Below are 16,153 nucleotides of genomic sequence, written 5' to 3' on the forward strand. Positions count from 1 at the left end.
TATCCACTCCTGGTACCGGGCGGTCTCCGGGCCCGCGGTGGCGGCGGCGGCCCCGCCATGGCCGGCCCCCCCCCCCCCCCCGTCTCCCTCCCCCCGCCCCGCCCTCCGCCTCGCCCCGCCCTTCCCCCGCTCGCACCGGCCGCCGCCGCCCGCCCGCGCCTTTAGGTGGAGCCGGTAACGCCGCCGCCGCGCGCCCCGCGCGCGCCTTTAAGGTGGAGCCGCCCGCTCGCCGACAAGACACGCCCCCCCCCCCGCCGGGCACGCCCCGCTGAGCGAAGCCACGCCCCTCCTCCGGGCACGCCCCGCTGAGCGAAGCCACGCCCCTCCGCCGCCGCGAGCGACCAACGTGGGGGTGTCTCCGCTTCCGGGGTCGCCCCCCTCAACCCCTATGGGGACCCCCCCTCCACTCCAAGGCGCCCCCCAAACTCCCAAGGGGGTCCCCAGACCCCCAGAAACCCCCCCCATTCCATGCCCCCCCCAAGGCCACAGGGACCCCCCCACTCCAAGGCCCCGCCCAAACTCCCAAGGGTCCCCAGACCCCCAGAGCCGCCCCCCCAATTCCATGCCCCCCCCAAGACCATGGGTCCCCCAAACCCCACGGGGACCCCCCCAGTCCAATGCCACCCCCAAACCCCAGGCGGCCCCCCAATTCCAAGCCCCCCCCAAACCCATGGGGACCCCCCCAAACTCACACGGCCCCCTTTAGAAATTAAGCGCCCCCCCCCTTTATATTTAAGCCCCTCCCTGGGGGGGCCCCCAAACACGGCCCCCCCCTTTCCCTGCCCCCCCCCCCCATTTTTAAAGCCGGTTTTTTAACAAAACTTTATTCAACTTCTCTCAAACATTCCCAATGGGGGGGGGGGGGGGGGGGCGGTGTTGAGGACCCCCCCGGGGGGTTTTGGGGGACCCCACCTGGTTCACATCGCCCCCTCCGGGGAGCTCCAAGTCCTGCCCCCCCCCCCTGCGTTTTTGGGGTTAAAACAGCAGCAAACAGTTAAAAGATGGGGAATTGGGGGGGGGGTGTGCGAACCCTGCCCCCACCCCTGTTAAAACCAGGAGCGGTTGGAGCCCCCCCGTGGGTAAAAGTGGGGGCAGCCCCCCCCTCAACACCCCTGGGGGGCAAATAACCCCCCCCGAGCCCGCTGGGGGGGCAAATCCCCCCTTTAATTAAAGGAGAGGGGGCAAATTCCCCCTTTAGTTAGCCGGGGGGGTGAATTTCCCTTAATTACCCCATATGTGGGAGGAGCCTCCCTTAATTACCCCATGGGGGGAGGAGCCTCCCTTTAATTAACTTGGGGGGTAAATCCCCGCTTTAATTACTCGGGGGGGGTAAATCCACCCCTAATTACCCCGGCGGGGGGAATACAACTCCTGAATTACCCCGCGGGGGCATCGCAGCTCGGCGGGGGGGGGGGTTTGGGGGCCCCCCCGGTCGAAGTTGTTGGTGTCGCCCAGGCCCATGCACTGGGGGACCCAGGGGGCTTCCCACCTGGGGGGGCGGGGGGGGAGACCCCTGCATGGGAGCCCCCACGAGACTCCCCCCGGGACCCCTTAGGCCCCCCCGGAGCCCCGCAGCAACTCGCAGGCCCCCTTGTCCCCCCCCCGGACCCCTGAAGAGGCCCTGAATCCCCCCCAGGATCCCCCAGGCCCGCTTGCCCCCCCCCCCCCGGACCCCACAGACCCCTTGCACCTCTCCCACCTCCCCGCAGACCCCCAGACCCCCAAGGCATCGGGGGGGGGGGGGGCCGGATGCCTGGGTCCCACTTTTGGGGTTGGGGGGTGTCCCAGGGGGCCCCAGTGGCCACCAGGCTCTCTCCCAGTAGCACCAGTGCTCCCAGTTTCCATCCGCTCCCCCTCCCAGTCGCGGCCAGTGCCCCAAGGCTCTTTCCCAGTTCCCCCCACGGCTCCCAGTCCCTCTTCAGGGCCCCACGGGCCTCTCCCAGTGCTCCCAGTCCCCCCAGTCCTTCTCCAAGGGCTCCCAGTCTCTCTCCCAGTCCCCCCCAGTACTCGCAGTCCTTCTTCCAGTGCTCCCAGTCCCTTTCCTAGCCCTCCCACTCCCTCTCCCAGTCCCCCACCAGTTAGTCCCAGTCCCTCTGCCAGTTCCCCCAGTCCCCCAATCCCTTTCCCAGTCCCCCTCCCAGTTCCCCCCAGCCATCTCCAGTTCCCCAGTCCCCCCCAGTTCCTCTCTCTTTTCCCCACCCCCCCCAAGCCCCCCATAACCCTCCCAACCCCCGTAGCCCTCAAACCACCCCCAGCACCCCCCATACCCCCCCAGTGAGCCCCCCACCCCTCCAATGGCCCCCACACCCCCCGGGGACCCCCCCATCCCCCCCCCCCCCAGCCAGTACCCCCCGGGGGGCTCAGGCCCCCCCCCCCGCTCACCTTCCCCTTCTTCTGGGAGATCTGGACGGGCTGTTCGGGGGGGGCACCCGGCCACCATCTCGTAGGTGAGGACCCCCAGGGACCCCCAGTCCACGGCCTTACTGCACCCCTGGGGGGGGGACACACGGGTGATCGGGGGTCCCCCAAAACCTGGGGGTCCCCCTCAAGAGGGTTTAATGCCCCCCCCTCACCCTGCTGAGGACGATTTCGGGTGCCAGGTACTCGGGGGGGGGCCGCACAGCGTCCAGGTCCGGCCCCTTACTTGTTTGGCTGGGGGGGGGAGCAGGGACCCCCACGTGTGGGGAGAGGCGGGGTTAGGGGGGGTGGGGGGAGATTGGGTGTTTGGGGGTGGCCCTGGGGTGGATTGGGGGGGTGGAGCGGGGTATTAGAGGGATTTGGGGGTATCTGAGAAGGAGAAAAGGGGGTTTGGGGGGTAGTTGGGGGGCTTGGGGTGCCTGGGGGGGGTGCATTTGGGGGGATTAAGGGGTAGTCGGGGTGGGCAAGCAGGTTTTGGGGGTGTGTTTGGGGGTTTTGGGGTGCCCTTGGGGGCGCAGGGGGTATTTGGAGGGGATTTAGGGATAACTGGGGGGGGGCAAAGGGGTTTTGGGTTCTATCGGGGGGGTTTTGGGGTGCCCTGTGTGGTGCAGGGGGTATTTGGAGGGGAATAAGGGATATATGGGGGGCAAGGTTGTTTTTGGGGTGTATTGGGGGGTTTTGGGGTGCGCAGGGGTATTTGGAGGGGATTAAGGGATAACTCAGGGGAGCAGAAGGGGTTTTGGGGTGCACTGGGGGTGGTTTGGGGGTGCATTAGGGGGGGTTGGGTGCCCTGCGTGGTGCAGGGGGTATTTGGGGGATTAAGGGACATCGGGGAGGGACAAGGGTTTTTTTTGGGGTGTATTTGAGGGGTTTGGGTACTTTGGGGGGGGCTGTGGGGTAGCCACGTGCTACCATAGAGCATTTTGGGGTGCCTGGGGGGTACCCGGAGGGGATTTGGGGGGGCAGGGGCAGTTTTGGGCTCTTTCGGGTACCTCGACACGCTCGGTGCCGGTGAGCAGCTTCGGAGGAATTTGAGGACCCCCACATCCCCCCGAGACCCCAAGAACCCCCGAGAGACCCCATGGGACCCCTCTGATCCCCTCCAAGAGCCTTCCAAGGACACCCACCGCCCCCGAACCCCCCATGGGACCCCTGACAAGTCCCCGAGGACCCCCCCAGAGCCCCCCCACGACCCCCTCGCCTCCTGCTCAACTCGAGAGCGCTTCCTGCAGTGGAGGTGGGAGAACATCTCCCCCCCCTGAGATGTACTCCATCACCAAGTACAGGTTGGAGTTGTCCTGCCGGAGGGGGACAGGGGACACCTTGGGGGACAGCCCCGGGGGGCCACAGGGACATCCAACGGGGGTGGGGGACACCCGGGGAACCCACCCCAGGGGGACAGGGGACACCCCTGGGGACAGCTGAGGGTGCTGGGGGACACCTAAGCAGGACGGGGGCACGCTGGGGACCATCCAAGGGGGACAGGGGACACCCCAGCGACATCCCAGTTGGACACCTTCGGGTGATGGAGGACCCTCTGCAGACATGGGGACCATGCTGTGCGGTGTATGGGGACCACCCTGGGGTCACAGGGACATCCTGGGGGTGGTGGGGACCACCCTGGGGACCATGCTGGGGGTGATGGGGACCACCCTGGGGTCACAGGGACATCCTGGGGGTGGTGGGGACCACCCTGGGGACCATGCTGGGGGTGGTGGGGACCACCCTGGGGTCACAGGGACATCCTGGGGGTGGTGGGGACCACCCTGGGGGACCATGCCTGGGGGTGATGGGGACCACCCTGGGGTCACAGGGAAATCCTGGGGGTGGTGGGGACCATCCCAGGAGCGATGGAGACCTCCTGGAGGTGATGCAGACCACCCGAGGTGATGGGGACCATCTTGGGAGTGATGGGAACCATCCCAGGAGCGACGGGGACTACCCCGAGGCATGGGGACCTCCTGGAGGTGATGGGGACCACCCCATGGCCATGGGGACCATCTTGGGAGCGACGGGGACCACCCCAGGGACCATGTTGGGGCCCTGGGGACACCCTGCGGCCACCGTGGGAGGGTGACGGTGGCCTCGGTGCCCACCTTGAAGAAGTACTCAAGGTGGACCAGGAAGAGGAAGGAAACAGCCTGCAGGATCTGCTTCTCGTTCAGCGTGTGCTCCATCAGCTTCATCTTCACCACCTGCGAGGACACGCTGTCACCCTCGGGGACATCCGATGTCACCCCTCCCTTCCTGGGGACAGCCCATCCCACCAGGCTGGGGGACACCGGCGTGTGCCCCCCATCAACGCTGGGGACACTGGGCTCTCCCCAGGACTGAGGACCACTGAGGTCCCACCACGTTGACGACACCAAGCTCCCCTCCTGCGACCGAGGGTACCGGGGTCCCCCCCGCTTTGGGGACGCTGAGGTGCCCCCACAACCAGTGCCACCAGTGTCCCTGGCACCAGCATCCCCCCGTGTTGGGGACATCAAGGTCCCCTCAAGATCCATGACATCCAACATGTGTGCCCCCGCTCTGGGGTCACCACAGTCCCCCAGACCCAGTGACACCAACGACCCCATGCTGGGGACACCCACCAAGGTCCCCTCCAAGACCAGTAACATCAACATGAGTCCCCCCCCACTTGGGGACACCAAAGTCCCACCAGATTGGGGGACACCAGTCTCCCCCCACCCTGTGGACATCACAGTCCCCCCAGATTTGACGACACCAACGTCCCCCCATGTTGGGGACACCAAAGTCACCTCAAGACCCATGACATCAACATCTGTGCCTTCATTCTGGGGACACCAATGTACCCTCGAGATCAACGACACCAACATGTGCCCCCCCCCCCACCTTGGGGACACCAGTCCCCCCACATCTGACACCACCAATGTCCCCCGCGCTGGGGACACCACAGTCTCCCCACACCTGATGACACCAATGCCCCCCCCATGCTGGGGACCACCAAGGTCCCCTCAAGCCCAATAACATCAACATGAGCCCCCCCGCTCTGGGGACACCAATGTCCCCCCATGCTGGGGACACCAAGGTCTTCTCAAGACCAGCGACATCAACACGTCTCCCCCCACCCTGGGGACACCAGTTTCCCCCCACGGCCGCCACTGCCAGGGGGTGTCCGGGTGCCACTGCCGCCCCTCCCCGGGGATGTCCCCGTCGCTGTCACCTGCTGCTTACCCAGGATCTCCATGCGCAGTGGTGACCCGTGTCCCTGTGCCGCACCAGCACGACGCGCCCGAAGGAGCCCATCCCCAGCGTGCGGATGCGCTCGAACTGCTCCAGGCTGGCCGTCTTCTGGGGAGGGGGACACGGCGGTGTCACCGCCCCCCCGGCTGGCAGTGTCATCCCCCTGGGGTCCAGAGGGGCACGTAGGGCCTCCCGGACCCGCCTGGGGGACGTGAGAGCCCCCCAAGGGACCCCGAGTGATGGGAGGGGGACAGGGGATGCCCCAAAGGGGATGTGGAACCCCCCCGAAGGGACCTGAGTGTGGGAGGGGACGTGGGACCCCCCCCAAGGGGACTCTGACTGACAGGAAGGGACAGGGGACACCCCAAGGGGCCAGGGGACCCCCAGTGGGGTTCCCAAACTCAGGCAGGGCACCAGGACCCCCTCAAGGACCCTGTGTGATGGAAAGGGACTGGGAGCACCCAAGGTACCAAGGACACCCCCTCGTTCCCCCAGGAGGGGACATGGCCCCCCCCGAGGGTACAAGGGACACCCCCAGCCACACAGGAGGGGGCACGGGACCCCCCTGCTCCTTCGTGGTGGGGACACAGGGGATGCCAGGAGGGGACGGGGGGGACATGGGGTGGTGGGGGGGCACATACCTGGGCTGGGTTCTCCCATCTCCTCCGAAAATCTTCCTCCGCTTGGGCCAACCCTGATTCACTGGGGGGGGGAGGACAGGACGGGGAGTGTCAGCACCAGGCCCTCCACACCCAAAGACCCCCCTAAAACCCCCCAGCAGGCCCAGCCCACCCCTCACCGAGGGACCCAGGTGTCCGGGTGCTGTGTTCCCCCCTCGCCCCCCTCACCGTCCTCCATGCTGGGGACCCAGGCGTCGGGGAGCTGCTGCCGGGCGATGACCCCGGCGGGGGGGGGCACAGAGGTGGGGGACACAGACTCTGTCCCCAGGGGGACACGTGGCCCCACGCTGGGATCGGCCCCCTGCCCCTCTCAGCATGGCCTGAACCTCCCAGTACCCGCACTATGGGGGGGGGCAAGCACCCCCCCTTTCAACCGGGAAACTGAGGCCGGGAGGAGCTGAGCGCCCGCAGGACCCAGGCGTCTGGAACAAGCACTCCCGCCCCCAGGGGAGCCCCAACTCGGGTGTCCCCCCCAAACACCCCAGGGGTTGGCGGGGGGACCCCTTTGCCCCCCCCCAGTCAGGGCTGACCCTGGAGGAGTCCCCGCCGACCCTCCTTTCGGGGTCCCCCTGGCCCACGCGGTTCCCGGGGAGGTCTCCCCCACTCACGGCGCCCCCCATAGCGGAGGAGCCGCCCCAGCAACAGCCCCCACAGCAGCACCTGCACCCACAGCTGGAAGGGGGGGTCCCAGCCCCACTCCACTCCCCCGGGGGCCATCGTCCCCTTGGCGGCCGCCCGGGGCTCCAACCCCTCCCCTCCCCGAACCGGGCTGGGGTCCCGATGTCCGCCCCGGTACCCCAATACTCACCAGTGCCCCCCCCAATTCCCTAATAACACCCCAAATGTCCTTCCCAAGGGCCCCCAACACCCTCCCCGTGTCCCCTTACCCCCCCATACCCCCCCACTCCACAATAGCCCCCTCCGAGTGTCTCCCGCCCCGCCCCCCGCCGCGCATTGGTCTCACCTCTCGGCTGCTGGAGTCCCATTGGTCGGCGCGACTCTGCCGCCCGCCCCGCCCGTCGCCATTGGGCTCCGCCGCGGCTCCATTGGCCGGGGAAGCCGTCCCCCTCCGGCGCTCGGCCCGCCGTCGCTTGCCGTTCATTGCCTGTGCCTGGATAAAAATAGAAATAGAAGCCGGAGGCTGCGGAGGGGGCGGAGCCTCGGCTGGGGCGGGAAACAAGCAGGGCTGTGGGCGAGGCCAAGATAAGAGGGCGTGGTCAAGCGGCGAGATGGGCGGGGGCAGAGGACATTGGCAGGCGGTCGGAGGAGCTTCGGGGATAGATTGGCAGCGGAGGCGGGGCCAGGCGGGGCAGCGGCCGGGGGGTGCCCGGTAGCCGCAAGAGGCGCCCAGTAACGCCGTGAGGGTGTCCCGGTAGCCCCGGGAGGAGGCTGTCACCCGCGGGGCGGGGGGGATCCTCGGATCCGTAGCCCCCCTTGGGCACCCGGTAGCCCCGGGGGGCGGGCCTGGACCGCGCTGCAAGGCCGGGACCTGGCTCGGGAAGTGGGCGGGGCTCCCCAGCCCGCCCCCACGTCCCGCCCTCCCCCTGCCCCCGCCAATAGGAAGGGAGGGCAGGACGAAGAGACAGGACCCGCCCACCCCCGCCCTGATCCGGGGTGCGCATGCGCCCTGCGGGATCGCCGCAGCCTCGCGGGCGGGCTACGGGCACGCGCTGCCTCATGCGCAGGCAGCGCCCGGTAATTAACCCTACCCCACTTCCAATTAACGAGCTCATCAGCGGCCTGCTGCTTAATTACCCCACCCTATTAACATATGCTAACCAGCACTGGTGCTAAGGACAGTTATTAGCAGGACGTGCTTCCCACGCCATTCCTGCTCCCTCAGCTCAGTTCCCTCTCGGGGCTCTCCCGGTTCCCAGCCCCTCAGCTCAGGGCTCGCACCGTCCCGCTCCCTCAGACGCCCCCCCCCCGCATTACCCGCTCCCTGCGCTCTTCCGCCATCGTCCCGCTCTGTGGTGCCGTGCGCCCCCAGCGGCCGGCTGCGCGCGCCGCTCCCTCAGAGGCGGTGGAGCCGGCGGGCGGGCACCGCGGGGCGCTGCCGCCGCGGGGGGGGGGGGGGAGGAAGGGGGGGGGCTCGCGCCGCGCGCCTCATGGAGCTGCCCCCCCGGGCCCGCGCGCCCCCGCAGGTACCGGGGGGGGGGGGGGGGGGCTGTGCAATTGGCAGGAGCCCCGTCCACGTGTGCGCAGGGAGCTGGGGAGGTCCCCGAAACAGAGGGACCCTGAAGGCGGGGCACCCAAGTGTCCAGGGCGTAGGGGAGCCAGGCCATCGGGGAAGGGGGGGGCACCCTGCGACAGGGGGGGTCCCAGGGGTCTGGGGTGGGGGGCCCCAGGCCTCCCGGGCATAGGGGACCCTGAAACAGGGGCCCCAGGCGAGTGGGGTAAAGGGGGTCCCCGAAACAGGGGGACCCTGAGGTGGGGGACCCAGGTGTCCAGGGTGTAGGGAAGCCAGGCCATCGGGGAAGGGGGGGGCACCCTGAAACAAGGGGGACCCAGGGGTCTGGGACTGGGGGGTCCCAGGTATCTGGGGTGGGGGGGCCCCAGGCCTCGCGGGCATATGGGACCCCGAAGCAGCTGTCCCAGGCAGCTGGGGGGGGCTGGGGCCCTTGGCACCCAGGGCAGGGGGGCCCCTGAAAGAGGGGACCCAGGCACGGGTGGCGGGGGGGCCGCGGTCGGGACACCGGGGCGTGCGGGCACCCAGGCGTGCACTCCGCAGGGCTGAGCCGGGCCGGGCTGCCCTTCGGGCTGGTGCGGCGGGAGCTGGCGTGCGAGGGGTACCCCATCGAGCTGCGGTGCCCGGGCAGCGACGTGGTGATGGTGGAGAACGCCAACTACGGGCGCACCGACGACAAGATCTGCGACGCCGACCCCTTCCAGATGGAGAACGTGCAGTGCTACCTGCCCGACGCCTTCAAGATCATGGCCCAGAGGTGGGGGGGCCGCGGGGGGCCGGGGAGGGGATGGGGCAGGGGGATGGGGACGGGTAGGGGACACGTAGGAGGTGTGGGGATGTGTAGGGGACGAATAGGAGGCTTGGGGACATGGGGACAGGCAGGAGGTGTAGGGGACAGGGGGACATGGGGATGTGGGGACGTATAGGAGGCTTGGGGACATGGGGACAGGCAGGAGGTATGTGGATGTGGGGACATATAGGGGACGTGGGGACGAATAGGAGGCTTGGGGACATGGGGACAGGCAGGAGGTGTAGGGGACAGGGGGACATAGGGGACGTGGGGACGTATAGGAGGCTTGGGGACATGGGGACAGGCAGGAGGTGTAGGGGACATGGGGACATATAGGGGATGTGGGGACGTATAGGAGGCTTGGGGACATGGGGACAGGCAGGAGGTGTAGGGGACATGGGGACATATAGGGGATGTGGGGATGCATAGGAGGCTTGGGGACATGGGGACAGGCAGGAGGTGTAGGGGACAGGGGGACATATAGGGGATGTGGGGACGTATAGGAGGCTTGGGGACATGGGGACAGGCAGGAGGTGTAGGGGACAGGGGGACATATAGGGGATGTGGGGACGTATAGGAGGCTTGGGGACATGGGGACAGGCAGGAGGTGTGTGGATGTGGGGACATATAGGGGACGTGGGGACGAATAGGAGGCTTGGGACATGGGGACAGGCAGGAGGTGTAGGGGACAGGGGGACATAGGGGATGTGGGGACGAATAGGGGACTTGGGGACATGGGGACAGGCAGGAGGTGTAGGGGACAGGGGGACATAGGGGACGTGGGGACGTATAGGAGGCTTGGGGACGTGGGGACAGGCAGGAGGTGTAGGGGACATGGGGACATATAGGGGATGTGGGGATGCATAGGAGGCTTGGGGACATGGGGACAGGCAGGAGGTGTAGGGGACAGGGGGACATAGGGGACGTGGGGACGTATAGGAGGCTTGGGGACATGGGGACAGGCAGGAGGTGTGTGGATGTGGGGACTGTCGCGTTAATTTGGCAGAAAATAAACCCCGTTGCCTCCTAACGCTCGTCACCGGAGTGAGAGGCTGGGTGCGGCCAGCTTTAAATTCTGAGTGATCTCCAGTTTGCCACTCGCAGTCCAGCCCGTTGAACATGTCTGTTAAACTGCCCCGATGCTGGGTACACTCGGAGCGGTCTGCAGCTTCCGTCCCGTCGCGCTCATGAGCCGGCACGGCCGCGTTTGGTCGCGTTCGGCGAGAAACTGGGCCAAGCGGCTGCTGAACAGCGCAGTTTTATTGGTGCGACAGGTAGAGAGGTTTCGTGAACTGCCAGGGGTGCATCTGTGCATCGAATGTTCCGATTCATGTATTTGCAATTCTCTGTTGTCACACATGAGGACAGTTGCTAAACTCGTTAATTCTAAGTAGAAATACTGTTACAGCTAGAATGAGGGATGAAATTCCGTGGACGCACTCGAGGTTAGCGTAAGCCAAGGCGTCCGTCCACGTGCAGCTCATCCAGGATTCCTCTGAATGTAAAAGGGAAGAAAAAACACGCTCGGTCGACGAGACCGACGGGGTCAGAAGGAAAGTGAAATCCTCCGGGTGCTGATGCATTGTATTTTTCTTGAGCAGCCTTTGGCTTCCCACGCAGCGGGATTTTTAGGAGTGACGAGTACCATTGGCACTGCCCCAATTTGAGGCATTTTTATTTATTTTGTGTGGACTTGTACTGTTTTTAGATTTTGGTTGAATTTTGATTTTTAGAAGTGCTAATGGTAAAGTTTGTGGCTATTTAAACGATATTTCTTGACAAATTTTACTTATTTGTTTTTTTTAACGTTTGGTTCATTTTTTTAATTTTTTCACAAGCGGGGTCCCAGCTGGGTGCCAGAAACTGTCCCCGAAAATCCGGGAATGAAACCTGGTCCCGCCCCGCGGTGTTAACAGGCGGCATTCCTTACGGCAGCGCGGGATGCACGGGGCAGAATTCCACCCAGCGCGCGCACCCCGCACCTTTTCCGTGCAGTTTATATAGATCAAAAATAGACATATTCAGTAGGTTACATAACTTATCCTTTTCATATTAAAATCCGTTCCAAGAAGCCATTTCCACAGACTCCTCCCAGCCGCGCTTGCGCAGGGCCTCCTAGTGGTGGTCGTTGGGGTCCCCAGATGAAGGCCCATCCTCATCACGGTGTTCGCTGATTGACCTTGGTTTCTGCGCAAGCTCAGTCCTGTTCTGGCTCTTGTCCCTGCGGCAAGGTCGTCTTCACCGGTTCTAGGCGACGCCTAGTTTTAATTTAAACTGACCCCTTTGGATGGAGATGCAAGACCCTCTGCTTCAGCTCATTCACACAATAAACAGGAACTATAATGCGATTTCTGTTAAAAATCCCCTTCACTGCTATTGTTTAACATTAACGGCTCCCTAGAGACGAGACCCTCTGCTCCCAGCCCTGATGTCCGGGTGGGTCGGGCTGTGCCAGGGACACAGCAGCACTGTTCATGGCTGTGGGCAGCTGAGTCCGTCACCTTGGTTACACCAGGACCTGGGCGGGGGCGCCGGGGGAGCGGGCGGCCTCCAGCAGCAGCGAGGCCAGGCGGGCGGCCGGCCCCGGGCCCCCCCCGCGTACCGCTCCAGCCCGTCCAGCAGCAGCAGCCCGGGGGGCCGGGGCCGGGCCGCCACCGCCGCCAGCTCCCGGGCCAGCGCCGCCGGACTCGGGGGGTCCCGGAGTTCCAGCCGCTGAGGGGGGGGGGGGGGGGGGCACGGCGGTTAGGCCACGCCCCTCGGCGGCAGGCCGCGCCCCCAGCACGCACACAACACCCACCCGGCAGCCTGGCTAGCCACGCCCACATGCCCCTGAGCCCCGCTCCCGCCCACCGCGGCCGGCGAGCACCTCAGCCAATCGGGAGGGAGATTTCCTCAGCGCCCCCCCGCCTACCGCGGCCGGCGAGCATCTCAGCCAATCGGGAGGGAGCTTCCCTCAACCCACTCCCGCCCATCGCGGTCGGTGAGCATCTCAGCCAATCGGGAGGGAGCTTCCCTCAGCGCCCTCCCGCCCACCGCGGCCGGGGAGCATCTCAGCCAATCGGGAGGGAGATTCCCTCAGCGCCACTCCCTCGGCCGCTGCTGGCTCTCGCGCGCCTCAGCCAACCGGGGACGCGGCGAAACGCCCTCCCCACGGCCCCGCCCTCCCTCGGTCGCTATTGGTCTCTCGGGCCGCCAATCCAGCGCCGACCCGCGTACTAATGCCTAATGAGATTCAGGCCCCACCCCTGTACGCCACGGCCAGTGGGAAGGCGGTGGCCGGGGAGGCGTGGCCAGGCGGGGCGGCGGCTGTCAATCACCCCGGCGCTGCCAGGCAACGCGTTGCCAGGCGACGGCGGGCGGTTGCCGGGCTACGGGAGGGGAAAGGTGGAGGGGTGAGAAAAAGCGGGGGGGTGATGCGCGCGCACAGATGCGGACCCCACGTGCGCACCCCCCCCCACGGAGTTTCCTTCGCTTTCGGGCTTTTTAATCGCTGTTTCTTACAATAAAGCCGCGCTGGGCTCCGCCGGCCACCTCGGTCCCTCCCGGGGGCGTGGGGGGGGTGCGGGGGGGCACGCCCGGCCCGGCCGCGGCGATAAGGCCTTATCGGGGGCCGCAGGTGGGCTCCGGGGGGCGGGGGGGACCGAGCTCAGCCCCAGCCCCCGCCGCCAGCCCTGTCGGGATCAGAGTCCTCGTCCCCGTCGCTGTCCCCGCCGGCGGGGGCCACGCCGAGCCGCCCCCGGGGGCCGAAGCGGAGCGTCCAGCGGCGCGGGGGGGCCCCGGGGCGGGCGAGGCAGGCTCGGAGCGCGGTCCCGGGGCCAGGCCTCAGGCGGCACTCGGCCGGGAAGTAGCGGCGCAGGACGGGCAGGAGCTGGGGGCCGGGGGGGGGCAGGCGCAGCGAGGCCAGGACCTGGGCAGGGGGGCGGGGGGGGCCGGGGGAGCGGGCGGCCTCCAGCAGCAGCGCGGCCAAGCGGGCGGCCGGCCCCGGGGCCCCCCCGGCGTACCGCTCCAGCCCATCCAGCAGCAGCAGCCCGGGGGGCCGGGGCCGGGCCGCCACCGCCGCCAGCTCCCGGGCCAGCGCCGCCGGACTCTGGGGGTACCGGAGCTCCAGCCGCTGGGGGGGGGCACGGCGGTTAGGCCACGCCCCTCGGCGGCAGGCCGCGCCCCCAGCACGCACACCGCGCCCGCAGCACGCACACAACACCCACCCGGCAGCCCGGTTGGCCACGCCCACATGCGGAGCCACGCCCTCCTGCAGCAGGCCCCGCCCTCGCACGGTACCACTGCAAGCAGCCCTGCATGCGCAGACAAAGCCCTGCCCCCGACGCGGGCCCCGCCCACCCCACCCATTGGCTCCGCGCTCGCACCACACGCTCCGCCCATGCCACACGCAGAGCCCCGCCTCCTGCCGCAGGACACGCCCCCATTCACCACACGCTCCACCCTCCCGGCGGAAAGGCTCCTCCCCTAGAGCCCCGCCCCCTCACGCCCGACGGGCAGCAAGCCCCGCCCATAAGCGACCCGCCCTCTCCAGCAAACACCGCTCACATGCAGAGCCCCGCCCACTGCAAGCACGCCCTGCCTCATGCACGGCCCCGCCCCCTCGCCGCCGGCCCCGCCCCACGCGGCGCGCCCTCGCGCCCCCTCACCTGCAGCGCGCGCGGGTCGTTCCCACCGTTGTCGCCGCCCGGGAGCGCCGGGAGGGCGCTGGGCGCCAGGAAGAGCGCGCGGGGCCCGGAGCCGCCGCCGGCCAGCGCCGCCCGCAGCAGCAGCGCCGTCCGGCCCGAGCCCGCCGGGCCCAGCACCAGCACCGGCACCGCCGCCGCCTCCTCCCCCGCCGACACCGAGCCCAGCGCCCGCTCCAGCGCCGCCGCCATCGCGCTCCCGGATGGCAGCCAATCGGGTGAGCGTCCCTGCTCCTCGCGCCAGCCAATCGTGGGGGAGCTTCCCTCAGCCCCGCTCCCGCCCACTGCGGCCGGCGAGCACCTCAGCCAGTCGGCAGGGAGCTTCCCTCAGCCCCGCTCCCGCCCACCGCGGCCGGTGAGCACCTCAGCCAATCGGGAGGGAGTTTCCCTCAGCCCGGCTCCCGCCCACCGTGGCCGGGGAGCATCTCAGCCAATCGGGAGGGAGCTTCCCTCAGCGCCGCTCCCGCCCGCCACTGCTGGCTCTCGCGCGCCTCAGGCAACCGGGGGCGCGGCGCAACGCCCTCCCCACGGCCCCGCCCTCCCTCGGTCCCTATTGGTCTCTCGGGCCGCCAATCCAGCGCCGACCCGCGTACTAATGCCTAATGAGATTCAGCGCCCCGCCCCTTTACGCCCCGCCCGGCCAGTGGGAAGGCAGTGGCCGGGGGGGCGTGGCTAGGCGGGGCGGCGGCTGTCAATCACCCCCGCGCTGCCAGGCAACGCGTTGCCAGGCGACGGCGGGCGGGGAAAGGTGGGGGGGGGATGAGAAGGGGGGGTGTGATGCGCGCGCGCAGATGCGGACCCCACGTGCGCACCCCCTCCCACGCTCTCGTGCACGCCCCGGGGCACGCACGAGGGTCACGTGAGGGTGCACGAGGGTCACGTGGGTTGCATGAGGATGCACGGGGGTTGCACGGGGATGCACGAGGGCACGTGAGGGTCACGTGAGGCCTCACCAGGATGCACGAGGCCGTGGGGCCCGGGGTGCACGGGGGCTCACGAGGGCTCACGGGGGTTGCACGAGGGCTCGCGAGGGCCGAGGCCTCCCCTCGGCTACGCGTATTCTCAAGCAATAACAGCGCGTCCGTATTATCCGCCCGAGAATACCCGTGGCCGAAGGGCGCAGGGGGCCAGCGAGCCGGGGGGGGGGACCCAGGCGTTTTGGGGGGGGGGGCCCAGGCATCCGGTTGGGGGGACACCCCGGTATCCAGGGGGAAACGAGGCATTTGGGGAGGGGGACTCTGGCATGCGGGGGGGGACCCAGGTGTTTGGGGGGGACCTGGGTGTGGTGGGAGGGTCCAAGCACTCGGGAGAGGGGTCCAAGCATTCGGGGGGGGACCCAGGCATTTAGGGGCACCCAGGCATCCAGGGGTAGAGACCAAGGCGTTTGGGGAGACCTGGGTGTGGGGGGGGCTCCAAGCATTCAAGGGCTCCAAGCATTCAGGGGTCCAAGTGTTTGGGGGGGCGAATCCAGGCATTCAGGGGGGACCCAGGCGGCCGGGGGGAGGGACCCCAGGCATTTGCGGGGGGACTCAGGCGTTCGGGGGGGGCCTAGGGGTGGGGGGGGGGCTCCAAGCATTTGGGGGCTCCAAGCATTCGGGGGGTCCAAGCATTTGGGGGGGGATCCAGGCATTTGGGGGGGGATCCAGGCATCCGGGGGGAGGTACCCAGACATTTGAGGGCACTCCAGCGTGCGGGGGGGGCGGACGCAAGCATTTGGGGGGGACCTACGAGTGGAGGGGGGGAGTGCAAGCATTCAGGGGTTCCAGGCATTCGGGGGGGGGTACCCAGGAATTTGTGGGGACCCAGGCGTTTGGGGGGACCCAAGCATCCAGGGGGAGGGACCCAGGCGTTCTGGGGGGGGGGGGGCAGGCATTCAGGGGGGAACCCCAGCATTCGCGGGAGGTGTCCCATGCATTTGGGGGCTCCAAGCATTCAGGGGTCTCGGCATTCGGAGGGGGGGGACCCCGACATTCGGGGGGTGACCCAGGCATTCGGGGGGGGGGACCCAGCAAATTGAGGGGGTCCCCAGGCGTTCGGGGGGGGTCCAGGAATTTGGGAGGGGGGAACACCCAAGCAACCGGGGGGAGGGCGGACCCTCAGGTGTCTGGGGGGGACCCCGGCGTCCGAGGGGGGACCGAGATGTTGGGGGGTCCCCAGGCATTCGGGGGGGGGAACCCAGACATTCGGG

At 68.0% G+C, this 16,153-nt stretch overlaps 2 protein-coding genes across 6 annotated transcripts; both read right to left on the bottom strand.

Annotated features, from left to right (window-relative positions):
• Positions 1–5,388: 5,388 nt before the first annotated feature.
• LOC142359424 (cAMP-dependent protein kinase catalytic subunit alpha-like) lies at positions 5,389–7,801 on the bottom strand. Of its 5 annotated transcripts, none has more exons than XM_075412034.1 (3): positions 7,270–7,801; positions 6,267–6,327; positions 5,389–5,788 (listed from the first exon to the last, which is right to left on the bottom strand). In XM_075412034.1, the coding sequence occupies exons 1-3, from the start codon at positions 7,350–7,352 to the stop codon at positions 5,492–5,494; spliced, it is 441 nt and encodes a 146-aa protein (XP_075268149.1). In that variant the 5' UTR covers positions 7,353–7,801; the 3' UTR covers positions 5,389–5,491. The 5 variants fall into 5 exon arrangements, with proteins under 5 accessions (XP_075268149.1, XP_075268152.1, XP_075268151.1 ...); XM_075412037.1 differs by having other exon boundaries at positions 5,389–5,733; positions 7,270–7,756; XM_075412036.1 differs by lacking the exon at positions 7,270–7,801 and adding an exon at positions 6,474–7,104 and having other exon boundaries at positions 5,389–5,730.
• A 2,706-nt stretch (positions 7,802–10,507) lies between these two features.
• Positions 10,508–15,464, bottom strand: SWSAP1 (SWIM-type zinc finger 7 associated protein 1). Its single transcript, XM_075412039.1, has 2 exons — positions 13,930–15,464; positions 10,508–13,394 (listed from the first exon to the last, which is right to left on the bottom strand). The coding sequence occupies exons 1-2, from the start codon at positions 14,155–14,157 to the stop codon at positions 12,930–12,932; spliced, it is 693 nt and encodes a 230-aa protein (XP_075268154.1). The 5' UTR covers positions 14,158–15,464; the 3' UTR covers positions 10,508–12,929.
• Between the last annotated feature and the right edge of the window lie 689 nt (positions 15,465–16,153).

The sequence above is a fragment of the Opisthocomus hoazin genome, unplaced genomic scaffold (genome assembly GCF_030867145.1).
Source record: "Opisthocomus hoazin isolate bOpiHoa1 unplaced genomic scaffold, bOpiHoa1.hap1 HAP1_SCAFFOLD_349, whole genome shotgun sequence".
NCBI lineage: Eukaryota > Metazoa > Chordata > Aves > Opisthocomiformes > Opisthocomidae > Opisthocomus > Opisthocomus hoazin.